The 12567-nt window shown below is 42.7% G+C and overlaps 1 protein-coding gene across 1 annotated transcript in view; it reads left to right on the top strand.

Moving 5' to 3' along the window:
• Nucleotides 1-12292, top strand: part of LOC146712950 (uncharacterized) — a 30317-nt gene extending 18025 nt beyond the window's left edge. Inside the window, exons 2-3 of the mRNA XM_085445959.1 lie at nucleotides 8119-8224; nucleotides 9352-12292. Of these exons, the coding sequence (XP_085302085.1) occupies nucleotides 8207-8224; nucleotides 9352-10176 (843 nt within the window). The 5' untranslated portion in view covers nucleotides 8119-8206 and the 3' untranslated portion in view covers nucleotides 10177-12292. The remainder of the gene's footprint in view (nucleotides 1-8118; nucleotides 8225-9351) is intronic.
• Nucleotides 12293-12567: the final 275 nt, after the last annotated feature.

Below are 12567 nucleotides of genomic sequence, written 5' to 3'. Positions count from 1 at the left end.
GAGCCCAAGGAGGACCACCGGAGGGACATCCGTGCCACCCTCATGGGAAGGGCTGAGGATCCCCAGACGAGGCGTCACCCAGTAGCCACCGAGCAGAAGCTAGAGGGGGCAGCACCGGCGTGCCCGCCAGCTCTGCCGGCAGCCAGGTATGCCAGAGTGAACCAAGCTGCAGGCCCAGAGGCCGGAGGCCTGAGAGTCCCCTGCACCCCTGAGGAGGCCTGACCGAGCAACAGGCACCAGGCCCCGCCAAGTAGCCACCGGGAGTGAGCTGGTACATACCTGAGCGCCCAGCCCTGGACACCAAGAAGCACCAATGCACCGACCCCTGAGGGCATCGGTCACGGCAGGGAGTGTGGTGAGGGGAGATAGGCCTTGGAGGGCCTGGGAGTTCCCAGAGAGGTGGAGTCTAAGACCCGACCTGACATATTGACATATAGACACAGACAAACAGGCACACACAGACACAAACATGCATTCCCACCCTCATGCACACATATACAAACACTCAGCACTCACCCAATGTCAGGATTGACATAAATGGACATGTACACATAATCCCACTCCCCAAACATACTCTATACCCCGGGTCCAGGTACCCTCGCCCCCAGAGGGGGAAACAGAACCCAGACCCAAGAGATGTTACCCTTCCCCCGAGGGTGGAGGCAAGCAGACCGTCCCAGGCTCCGCAGCAGCAGGGAGGCCAATCGGACCTTCTATATCCCACGATTCATTGTGGGTCATAGAGGAGATTTGTTTGAGAACCTGGCTTCTGAAGCTTGCTTCTGTATCACGTGGTATAAGGCTCTTCCTTTGTCATTTGTTGAGCAGGAAGAGTGAGCGTTTGTTTTCATTCAGATTATGTCCCGGATCAAAATGCGGTACAATCGTCATCTTTTTTTTACCTTTTTTCTTTTTTTTCTTAAATCGTTGTCATTTGGATATGAGATCACACATAAGTATGAATTGAGATTGCGATTTTCTAGCATTTAATTGTGCAGCCCTAAATGATGCCATCGAACAGATTTGACATACCACACAGACGTTCAAAATGAAACAGGAGACATGAGACGCAGACATGACAATACAAACTTGATAACATAAGACACGCAGCATGAAACACAAAGGGTGAGGGAAACTTAAATACAGGGGAAGAAAATAAAAGAGAAATCTATACTCAACAAAAATATAAACGCAACACCTTTGTTACTGCTCCCATTCCCCATGGGATGGACGTAGAGACCTAAAATTCATTCCAGATACACAATATAACCATCCCTCCCAAACAGTGGTCACAAATCAGTCCAAATGTGTGGTAGTGGGCACATCTGCTATATTGAGATAATCCATCCCACCTCACAGGTGTGCCACATCAGGATGCTGATCTGACATCATGAGTAGTGCACAGGTGTACCTCAGACTGCCCACAACAAAAGGCCACCCTGGAATGTGCAGTTTTTTGCGCTATTGGGGGTCTGGGGACCCAGAACCGGTCAGTATCTGGTGTGACCACCATTTGCCTCATGCAGTGCAACACATCGTCTTCGCATGGAGTTTATCAGATTGTCAATTGTGGCCTGTGGAATGTTGGTCCACTCCACTTCAATGGTTGTGCGAGGTTGTTGGATATTCGTGGGAACTGGTACACGCTGTCGTATACGCCGGTCAAGCACATCCCGAACATGCTCAATGGGTGACATGTCCGGTGAGTATGCTGGCCATGCAAGAACTGGGACATTCTCAGCTGCCATCTGCCCTGAACAATGTGAACCATGATTCATCCGTGAAGCGCACACCTCTCCAACGTGCCAGACGCCATCGAATGTGAGCATTTGCCCACACAAGTCTGTTACGGCGACGAGCTGGAGTCAGGTCAAGACCCAGATGAGGACGACGGGCATGCAGTTGAGCGTCCCTGAGACGGTTTCTGACAGTTTGTGCAGAAATTGTTTGGTTGTGCAAACCAATTGTTCCAGCAGCTGTCTGGGTGGCTGGTCTCAGACGATCTTGGAGGTGAACCTGCTGGATGTGGAGGTCCTGGGCTGGTGTGGTTACACGAGGTCTGCGGTTGTGAGGCCGGTTGGATGTGCTGCCATATTCTCTGAAACGCCTGTGGAGACGGCTTATGGTTGAGAAATGAACATTCAATGCACGGGCGACAGATCTGGTTGACATTCCTGCTGTCAGCATGCCAATTGCACGCTCCCTCATTGCTTGTGGCATCTGTGGCATTTTGCTGTGAGACAAAACTGCACATTCCAGGGTGGCCTTTTGTTGTGGGCAGTCTGAGGCACACCTGTGCACTACTCATGATGTCAGATCAGCATCCTGATGTGGCACACCTGTGAGGTGGGATGGATTATCTCAATATAGCAGATGTGCCCACTACCACACATTTGGACTGATTTGTGACCACTGTTTGGGAGTGATGGTTATATTGTGTATCTGGAATGAATTTTAGGTCTCTACGTCCATCCCATGGGGAATGGGAGCAGTAACAAAGGTGTTGCGTTTATATTTTTGTTGAGTGTAATAACCAATTGAACTTCACTGACCTAAAGAACTTAAACATAAACCATTGTAATTTAGCGCCCAGCTATCTTTCTGAACTACTCCATTCATACAATCCCAACACAGCACTTAGATCATCAATCACAGGCTCCTAGCACAACCTAGGACTCGAATGAAGTCGAGAGGTGACCGGGCCTTTGCATCCGTGGCACCTAGACTCTGGAATAACCTCCCCGTTCATATTCATACTGCCGAGTCTATCCAGTCTTTTAAATCACGTCTTAAAACTTATTTTTTTACTTTGGCTTTTGATTCTGTTTAGTTGGCTGGTCTAGCTTGTTGTGTTGTTACCTATTGTTTGTTGTCCTCTTCTATTGTTTGTTTTAACTGTCTCGTGCTTTTACTGACTGTGAAGCACTATGGTCAACACTGTTGTTTTAATATGTGCTATATAAATAAATTTTGATTTGATTTGATAAACATCAAAAATGAACTAGAACTAAAAACAATGGCTCAAAAGACCCAGGAACGTGACAAATGCATAAATAACTGAGCTGCTAAAGTAGGTATATACAGGGAGTGCAGAATTATTAGGCAAATGAGTATTTTGTCCACATCATCCTCTTCATGCATGTTGTCTTACTCCAAGCTGTATAGGCTCGAAAGCCTACTACCAATTAAGCATATTAGGTGATGTGCATCTCTGTAATGAGAAGGGGTGTGGTCTAATGACATCAACACTCTATATCAGGTGTGCATAATTATTAGGCAACTACCTTTCCTTTGGCAAAATGGGTCAAAAGAAGGACTTGACAGGCTCAGAAAAGTCAAAAATAGTGAGATATCTTGCAGAGGGATTCAGCAGTCTCAAAATTGCAAAGCTTCTGAAGCGTGATCATCGAACAATCAAGCGTTTCATTCAAAATAGTCAACAGGGTCGCAAGAAGCGTGTGGAAAAACCAAGGCGCAAAATAACTGCCCATGAACTGAGAAAAGTCAAGCGTGCAGCTGCCAAGATGCCACTTGCCACCAGTTTGGCCATATTTCAGAGCTGCAACATCACTGGAGTGCCCAAAAGCACAAGGTGTGCAATACTCAGAGACATGGCCAAGGTAAGAAAGGCTGAAAGACGACCACCACTGAACAAGTAACACAAGCTAGGGCTGCTCAATTAATCGAATTTTAATCACGATTACGATCTGGAATTTCAACGATCATTAAAAATGACTGAGCCGATTATTAGCCCCTCCCTCATTTATCCGCGACACCTTAAAGGCCGGTCCGTGAAAATATTGTCGGGCATAAACCGTCCGTGGCGCAAAAAAGGTTGGAGACCGCTGATTAAGAGGACCCGAGGGAAGCTCGGAAAGCTAAGCAGAAGTTATTTGGAGAGGAGAGTGACTGCTGTTGGTTGAAAAGAGAGGTAAAAAAAACTTCAGTGGTGTTGCACACTATTTTATATTATTTTTTAAAGTCATTGTTAACCCTTTAAAGCCGGTCAGAGCAGCACGCTCCGTGTTGTGTAACTATTTTTAAATCCCTGTAGAACCGGAACCGTGTAAGCTAGCGCAATAATTTGTTTTGCATATGAAACCGGAGGAGTCTGATGCCATCAGCTTGTCCTCGGTCACGGTTTCCTTCCACATATAGCTTTGCAAAAACTGCATAAAAAGCGCTTGCAGGAACAAAAACATAATACTCCAGAAACAGGCTTTGCCGATCCATCAGCTGTTCGTAACACTTCCCACAGTGAAATGATGCACCTGCTGTTTTCTTTGCAAATTTGCATCATAGGATTGTTTTTTGTTTTTCCTGCAGTATATAAAAACTGTATCTCCAAAATAAAACTATGAAGACACTCAAAATAAATTTCCTCTTGTTGTAAACTATTTTTTGCAACTTTATTGTATTTAAAGTTTTGAGGGATAAACCTCTTAAATTTCTCCAAGTAGAAATATATGTAAACAAAACAAAAGCGATTTTCAATATTTTTTGTAGTTTATTGCACTTTTTTGCAATGTATGTAATTACTATGGACTTAATGCATACATATTATTAAAATATGGGCTATAACAGTTGTATTGATGTATAGCAACTTGAAATGCTCCCACAAATGGCACTACAGCATGTAAAAAAAATAATATAAGCTCTGGTGGACTTGGTTCTATAGTACCCGTTGCCTACTGGTGGTGGTCAGAGGGCCCGGTGGCGCCAGTGTCAGGCAGCCTCGCCTCTGTCAGTGCGCCCCAGGGTGGCTGTGGCTACAATGTAGCTTGCCATCACCAGTGTGTGAATGTGTGTGTGTGAATGGGTGGATGACTGGATATGTAAAGCGCTTTGGGGTCCTTAGGGACTAGTAAAGCGCTATATAAATACAGGCCATTTACCATTTACCATTTAGGTCTTAAAGGGTTAAATAAATATCGTCAAATAATCGTGATCTCAATTTCAGTGAAAATAATCGTGATTATCATTTTTGCCATAATCGAGCAGCCCTAACACAAGCTGAAACGTCAAGACTGGGCCAAGAAATATCTCAAGACTGATTTTTCTAAGGTTTTATGGACTGATGAAATGAGAGTGAGTCTTGATGGGCCAGATGGATGGGCCCGTGGCTGGATTGGTAAAGGGCAGAGAGATCCAGTCCGACTCAGACGCCAGCAAGGTGGAGGTGGAGTACTGGTTTGGGCTGGTATCATCAAAGATGAGCTTGTGGGGCCTTTTCGGGTTGAGAATGGTGTCAAGCTCAACTCCCAGTCCTACTGCCAGTTTCTGGAAGACACCTTCTTCAAGCAGTGGTACAGGAAGAAGTCTGCATCCTTCAAGAAAAAACATGATTTTCATGCAGGACAATGCTCCATCACACGCGTCCAAGTACTCCACAGCGTGGCTGGCAAGAAAGGGCATAAAAGAAGAAAAACTAATGACATGGCCTTCTTGTTCACCTGATCTGAACCCCATTGAGAACCTGTGGTCCATCATCAAATGTGAGATTTACAAGGAGGGAAAACAGTACACCTCTCTGAACAGTGTCTGGGAGGCTGTGGTTGCTGCTGCACGCAATGTTTTTTTTTTTTTTTTTTTTTTTTAATAAATAGGACAGGGGGAATGAATGAGAGAAAGAGGGGGAGAGAAAGAAAGAAAACCAAAGGGGAGAAGAGACGGTGAGAAGGGGGGGGAAGAGAGAGAAAAAAAAAAAAAGAACTCCTGGGTCACCTGTATGGAGAAAAAAAAAAACAAACAAAAAAAAACAAACAGAGGAGACAGCAAACAACAAAGAGCAACATAATAATAGAGAAAACAAAGCACCATCACAATAAACTAGCTAGCCATAGATATCAATATTTACTAAATAATAAACGATATTGTGCAGCACGCAAGATAGACAGCGCACAGTGTGCTTTGAGGTAGCAGCCAAGAAAGCTTTAGTCCGCGTCTGTGAATACCCATGTGTGCATACCTGTGTGGATCAGCATGCTTGCATTCCAAAGGTTTCTCCATGTAATGATCTGCTAGGGAGTGTGGGGGGGCCACAGCCCCGTCCTCCAGGGTGTGAAGCGGGTATGGAGGAGATCAAAACTCCAGACATCCAGAGGCCCCCAGAACACAAGAGACCATGGAAGACCAACACGCAATGCACGCAATGTTGATGGTGAACAGATCAAAACACTGACAGAATCCATGGATGGCAGGCTTTTGAGTGTCCTTGCAAAGAAAGGTGGCTATATTGGTCGCTGATTTGTTTTTGTTTTGTTTTTGAATGTCAGAAATTTATATTTGTGAATGTGGAGATATTATATTGGTTTCACTGGTAAAAATAAATAATTGAAATGGGTATATATTTGTTTTTTGTTAAGTTGCCTAATAATTATGCACAGTAATAGTCACCTGCACACACACATATCCCCCTAAAATAGCTAAAACTGAAAACAAACTAAAAACTACTTCCAAAAACATTCAGCTTTGATATTAATGAGTTTTTTGGGTTCATTGAGAACATGGTTGTTGTTCAATAATAAAATTATTCCTCAAAAATACAACTTGCCTAATAATTCTGCACTCCCTGTAGTTCTGACTTAACACAAAACAATTCAGATTCGCCTTGACCGTCTTAGCAATCTTCTTTACATGCTTGTCCAATTTAAGACGTAAATCAAAAATTATTTCTAAAAACTCAAAATATTTGGCCTTCTTCGTTCCTTACCTGGATTTTAAACTCATCATTTATCTGATCATCAGGAACAAGAAACTAAGAATCTGTTAGTCTCACTCATTTAAACCCTCTGCTGCATTCTGTTCACCCCTGCTATCATTCAATCATCTTTCCTAATATAATATTAGTCCACTAGTTCATATATCATGGTGGCACGGTGGTTAGCACTGTTGCCGCACAGCAAGAAGGTCCTGAGTTCAATTCCAACATCAGGCCGGGGTCTTTCTGTGTGGAGTTTGCATGTTCTCCCCGTGTTTGCGTGGGTTCCCTCCGGGTACTCCGGCTTCCTCCCACCGTCCAAAGACATGCAGTTTGTGGGGATAGGTTAATTGGAAAATCCAAATTGTCACTAGGTGTGAATGTGCGAATGAATGTGAGTGCGAATGGTTGTCTGTCCCTTTGTGTTGGCCCTGCGACAGACTGGCGACCTGTCCAGGGTGTACCCCGCCTCTCGCCCTATGACAGCTGGGATAGGCTCCAGTGCCCCCCGCGACCCTGAAAAGGATAAGCGGCAGCAAATGGATGGATGGATGGATGGATGGATAGTTCATATATCGCTTCTCATCTTAGTAAGTGAACCGAACAAGATGATAAAATCAGAAACACAGGTTTAAAATACCATCTGGTATTCATGAGCTTCATTGCATGTGTGTGTATGTGTTAGTGGGATTAAAATATTCTGTGCTTATGTATGTCGTTTTAATTACTTTCCCCTTTTTCTGAAACAAATCTGTTTACTACACCTTCTTGTTTCAGAAACATCTAAAGAAGAAAGTCTCTATTGTAGTCAGGCACAGCTAAATTCTGCTTGTGAGTTAACCTAGCCAACCACACTGTGTGTGATTGTAAATGTACCCCCTCGTGATGTGTGCCACTTCATCTATGTCCTCTATTTGTACCACCATATGGAGAACCACAATAGCCACACACACATCGAAATACAGAATTCTTAGATGCTTAGATGATAAATTGTAGAATAAATTCTCCATTTGTAAAATAAATTTAGAATTCCACATTAACAAAGTGAGTTTCAAAATGTTTTGAAATTACCATCCTAGGGGAGCTAGGATGGTAATGAGGTGCTTGAAATGTTGTAGGTGGCTGAGTTTATACTGCTACCAATGAGACTGATCGGGACTCCGTCTTTGTGGATCTATGGAAGTCCATATATACAGGGTGTAGCATCCCCTGGGTAAAGGTGGTGATATGCAGGGGGTCAGGGGTTTTTCCCTTTCAAGTTCTTGTAGGCAACTGATGACTTTCTTTTTGTAGTTGCTTCTGGGGTTTCACCTTGAAGCTTAATAGGTATTGTTGTCACTGAGGAGTTTAGTCATGTTTATTTGCTCTGCTTCTTTTTGTCAGGGATAAAATACAAATATATACTTTTTGTGTCCCAGCTGAGTAACAGGAGGAGAAGAGTCTGGTGGTGCAGCAGAGGAACAATTTCAGCCATTTGGACTCAGCTCAGCCACTACAGAGGAAACAATGACTTCAACACAAAAGGTGAGAAAAACATCACAATTACACTGTTATTGAAACTGTGTGCACAGCTGGTCTGTTTTTAAAAACCTGTTAACAACAGATTTATCTTTTCCATCCTGGGCTCCTCCATATATACAGGGAGTGCAGAATTATTAGGCAAATGAGTATTTTGTCCACATCAACCTCTTCATGCATGTTGTCTTACTCCAAGCTGTACAGGCTCGAAAGCCTACTACCAATTAAGCATATCAGGTGATGTGCATCACTGTAATGAGAAGGGGTGTGGTCTAATGACATCAACACCCTATATCAGGTGTGCATAGTTATTAGGCAACGTCCTTTCCTTTGGCAAAATGGGTCAAAAGGAGGACTTGACAGGCTCAGAAAAGTCAAAAATAGTGAGATATCTTGCAGAGGGATGCAGCAGTCTCAAAATTGCAAAGCTTCTGAAGCGTGATCATCGAACAATCAAGCGTTTCATTCAAAATAGTCAACAGGGTCGCAAGAAGCGTGTGGAAAAACCAAGGCGCAAAATAACTGCCCATGAACTGAGAAAAGTCAAGCGTGCAGCTGCCAAGATGCCACTTGCCACCAGTTTGGCCATATTTCAGAGCTGCAACATCACTGGAGTGCCCAAAAGCACAAGGTGTGCAATACTCAGAGACATGGCCAAGGTAAGAAAGGCTGAAAGACGACCACCACTGAACAAGTCACAATACAAAAATACAACTTGCCTAATAATTCTGCACTCCCTGTACAGAATCTACTGCTGTTAACAGCAGCTTTATCTTTTCCATCCTGGACTCCTCAATATATACAGAATCTACATTCACAACCAAAAACCACAGAAGTTACAAGAAAATACAAAGATCATATTTTCTCTACACACATTGAAACAATAATATCATCACTTTAATTTTTTCTGAAGTAAAAGAGTTTCTCTGCTGATTGATATTTTTTCAATAATGTCATTTTCATTACAACTCTCATTGTAGCACATCATTGTAATGTGATACTATTACCAGAAGGCGGTGGAAACACACCAACAATGTGTTTGTTGACATGTTTGATTCCACCAATGGAGGGAGTTACAGTTTGTTCCACGACTGCATTTCACTCACTGCCTGTGTTTGTATCTGTCACTGCAGGACCAACATGGAGCGAGAAGTCAGCGCTCTCAGGAGGCCGACAAACCTCACAGAAGAAAAGGAGAGAAAACCTACAGCTGTGATGAGTGTGGGAAGGATTTTACCCTGGCTGGAAGCCTAAAAACACACCAAGTCATCCACAGTGGAGTTAAAGCATACAGCTGTGAGTTGTGTGGAAAGTCTTTTACCCAGGCTGGAGTCTTAAAAAGACACCAAATCATCCACAGTGGAGTTAAAATTTACACCTGTGACTTGTGTGGAAAGTCTTTTACCCATGCTCAAAGCCTAAAAACACACCAACTCATTCACAGTGGAGTTAAACCTTACAGCTGTGATGAGTGTGGAAAGTCTTTTACCCAGGCTGGAGTCTTAAAAAGACACCAACTCATCCACAGTGGAGTTAAACCTTACAGCTGTGATGAGTGTGGAAAGTCTTTTACCCAGGCTGGAAACTTAAAAACTCACCAACTCATCCACAGTGGAGTTAAAGCGTACAGATGTAACTTGTGTGGAAAGTCTTTTACCCTGGCTGGGGACTTAAAAACACACAAACTCTTTCACAGTGGAGTTAAACCTTACAGCTGTGAGTTGTGTGGAAAGTCTTTTACCCAGGCTGGAACCTTAAAAACACACAAACTCATCCACAGTGGAGTTAAATCTTACAGCTGTGAGTTGTGTGGAAAATCTTTTACCCAGGCTGGAAGCTTAAAAACACACCAAGTCATCCACGGTGGAGTTAAAGCGTACAACTGTCACTTGTGTGGAAAGTCTTTTAAATATCCTCATCAGCTGAAAAAACACCAACAGATCCACACCAGAAAGTAACTCTACAAGTGCAGTTACTGTGAGGATGTATTTACCTTTTTATCCTGTATTTTTAACCTGATTGTTTGGAATAAATATGATCAGTAAACTTATGGAGTTATACTGAATGAACTGTTTGGAAAAATGAAGACTCATCACTGTGGTGGTGGGAAAGAGTTTCTCTGTGATCTTTGTGGAGACAAAATGAACTACTGCAAAGAATGTGGGAGAGGCTTCCACACACCAAGTACATTAAAAATACATGAACTGTTCCACAGTGGGGTCAAAAAGCACATCTGTGACCAGTGTGGGTCATCCTTCACCACTGGACATGAGCTCAATGACAAAGCATAAGGGAATCCACACAGGAGAGACACCATACAAGTGCAGACACTGTGACAAAAGCTTCTCACAATCAGGTCATCGTAACAAACATGAACGTACACACATGGAAGTGAACTTCAGCTGTGACCAGTGTGACAAGAGCTTCAGGAATCTCAGTTCATACTCCGAACACAAACGATCCCACGCTGTAAATAAACTGTTTCACTGTTACCTGTTAAGTCTAATTGTTGAATGTTGCCATTGTGTTTCTTAAATTTGTACAGTCTTAGTTTAAGCAGTAGGATCAAAGCCATCTCTTTGATCCTGACCACCTCTCCAGCCACTCTGTGCCGGGGAGGTTTTATTGTAGATACATCCTATCTGAAAGATCTGTTTCTTTTGATGAAAGCTTCCTGGGGTTTATGACCCTTTGGTCAGCAGGAGGACACACACACACACACACACACACACTCACATTCTCACATACCACACACACACACACACACACACACACACACACACACACACACACACATTCTCACATAACACACACACACACACACACTCAGTGTATACATTTACATACAGTGCCTTGTCTTTGTAACCAAAGGGGGGTTGCAAGGGGAGGTGTTTTGTAAACTATTGTTTGAAGTTTGTCAATAAAAGGCAGCGAGAGGAGGCCACCATTTGGGGTTCATTGTCATGCTGGACACAGATGAGGGCTTCCCTTGCGCAAGAAATCAATCGAACATTGTTGCCTTGCTTTTCTTTCATGGGAATAAGTTCTGGATACAGCGGGGTCTGAGTTTAGACCCAACATTACCAATGTGGAAAAACCTTCACTTCATTATCTGCTCCGTGCAAACATCAGCCTGATCATGCAGGACTGAAATCACTGGATCACAATGAATCTGAAGAGAGAGAAAGATCCTCTTCTGGTTTCAGGGTCAGACTTACAAACCTTGAGATCAGGCTCCACAGAGTTCAGATGGAATCTCCTGTAAAGAGTGTCAGCTGATGCCACACTTGGATCTGATGAGGTAGCTCTGATTTCTGGACCTGCAGTGAATAATCCTGAATGTTACATTTAGGAAGCTGCATGTATAGATATGCATATCAAGTTTATTATTTTTCCTTTGAGGGATTTAATTCTCTAAAATGTTATCCCTGTTACATTTTAGTCCTTGTTTCCTTAGGACACAGTAGTGTTTAGTAGTTGTATTCATTTTATGTGTTACCTAAGTTAAATTTCAATCCTTCCTTCATATTTAATCTTTTGCTGAGGTAAAATCTTCTCTTAAATCATTTTCTCCCAAAACTACAAATGTTTTCACAGCAGTTGCTCTTAAAACCTCCAAAATGAACTAAATCTGTCCACCAGCTTTGAAACAACACCTGCTGTGACTTTATGTCCAGAAAAAAGAAACTCAAGCTGAACTGGTTTTGGGCTGTACTTCAATGTAATGCCAGTTTGTACCAGAAGATGAAGCAGTGAGTCAGTGTAACCTTTATTCAATTAGGCAAAGACCACATTCATATTCACAGTGGCAGCAAAGAAATGTTGAAAGTTAAAAACAGCAGCACACATCAGGACCAATTTAAAGATCACAGGTGACTACTTTTACTTAATTCAAATTCCTTCAAATTTTGGCTCCTCCTTTCACTTTAGTGTATTTACTGTATCCTTGAAGTCCACATGTTGTTTTTTAATGAATTCATTTTGATCCACATGTTCTGCAGCTGTTTCCCTGTTGATTTGATGTTTGTATTATGAAATCTTGATAATATTAAAGTGTTAGTTATATTTGATGAACTCTGTGTAAAGTTTGTCTTATTAAACAGTTTGTTGTGAAAATGAAGAAATGGTCTCAGAACAACTAGTTTGAGCCATGATTTCAGATTCAAACTAATTTAACTGTTTTCAGTGGTACATGTGGAGGTTTATCAGAGGAGGCGACTTGGCTGTTCTCCACTCACACAGAACAGGGTTCCTGCAGCTCATTAAAAACTCTAAAATGATCTTCAAGGACTAAAATATTTGATTTTTCTCAAAAACCTGCTGTGGGCATGACGTTTTTAGAGAGTGTA

The sequence above is a fragment of the Copadichromis virginalis genome, linkage group LG3 (assembly GCF_057382275.1).
Source record: "Copadichromis virginalis isolate Kocher_CV1m ecotype Utaka linkage group LG3, C_Virginalis_male_GT1.1, whole genome shotgun sequence".
NCBI classification, from domain to species: domain Eukaryota; kingdom Metazoa; phylum Chordata; class Actinopteri; order Cichliformes; family Cichlidae; genus Copadichromis; species Copadichromis virginalis.
Note: the sequence above shows the minus strand (reverse complement) of the source record. Positions and strands in the feature narration are given on the sequence as shown.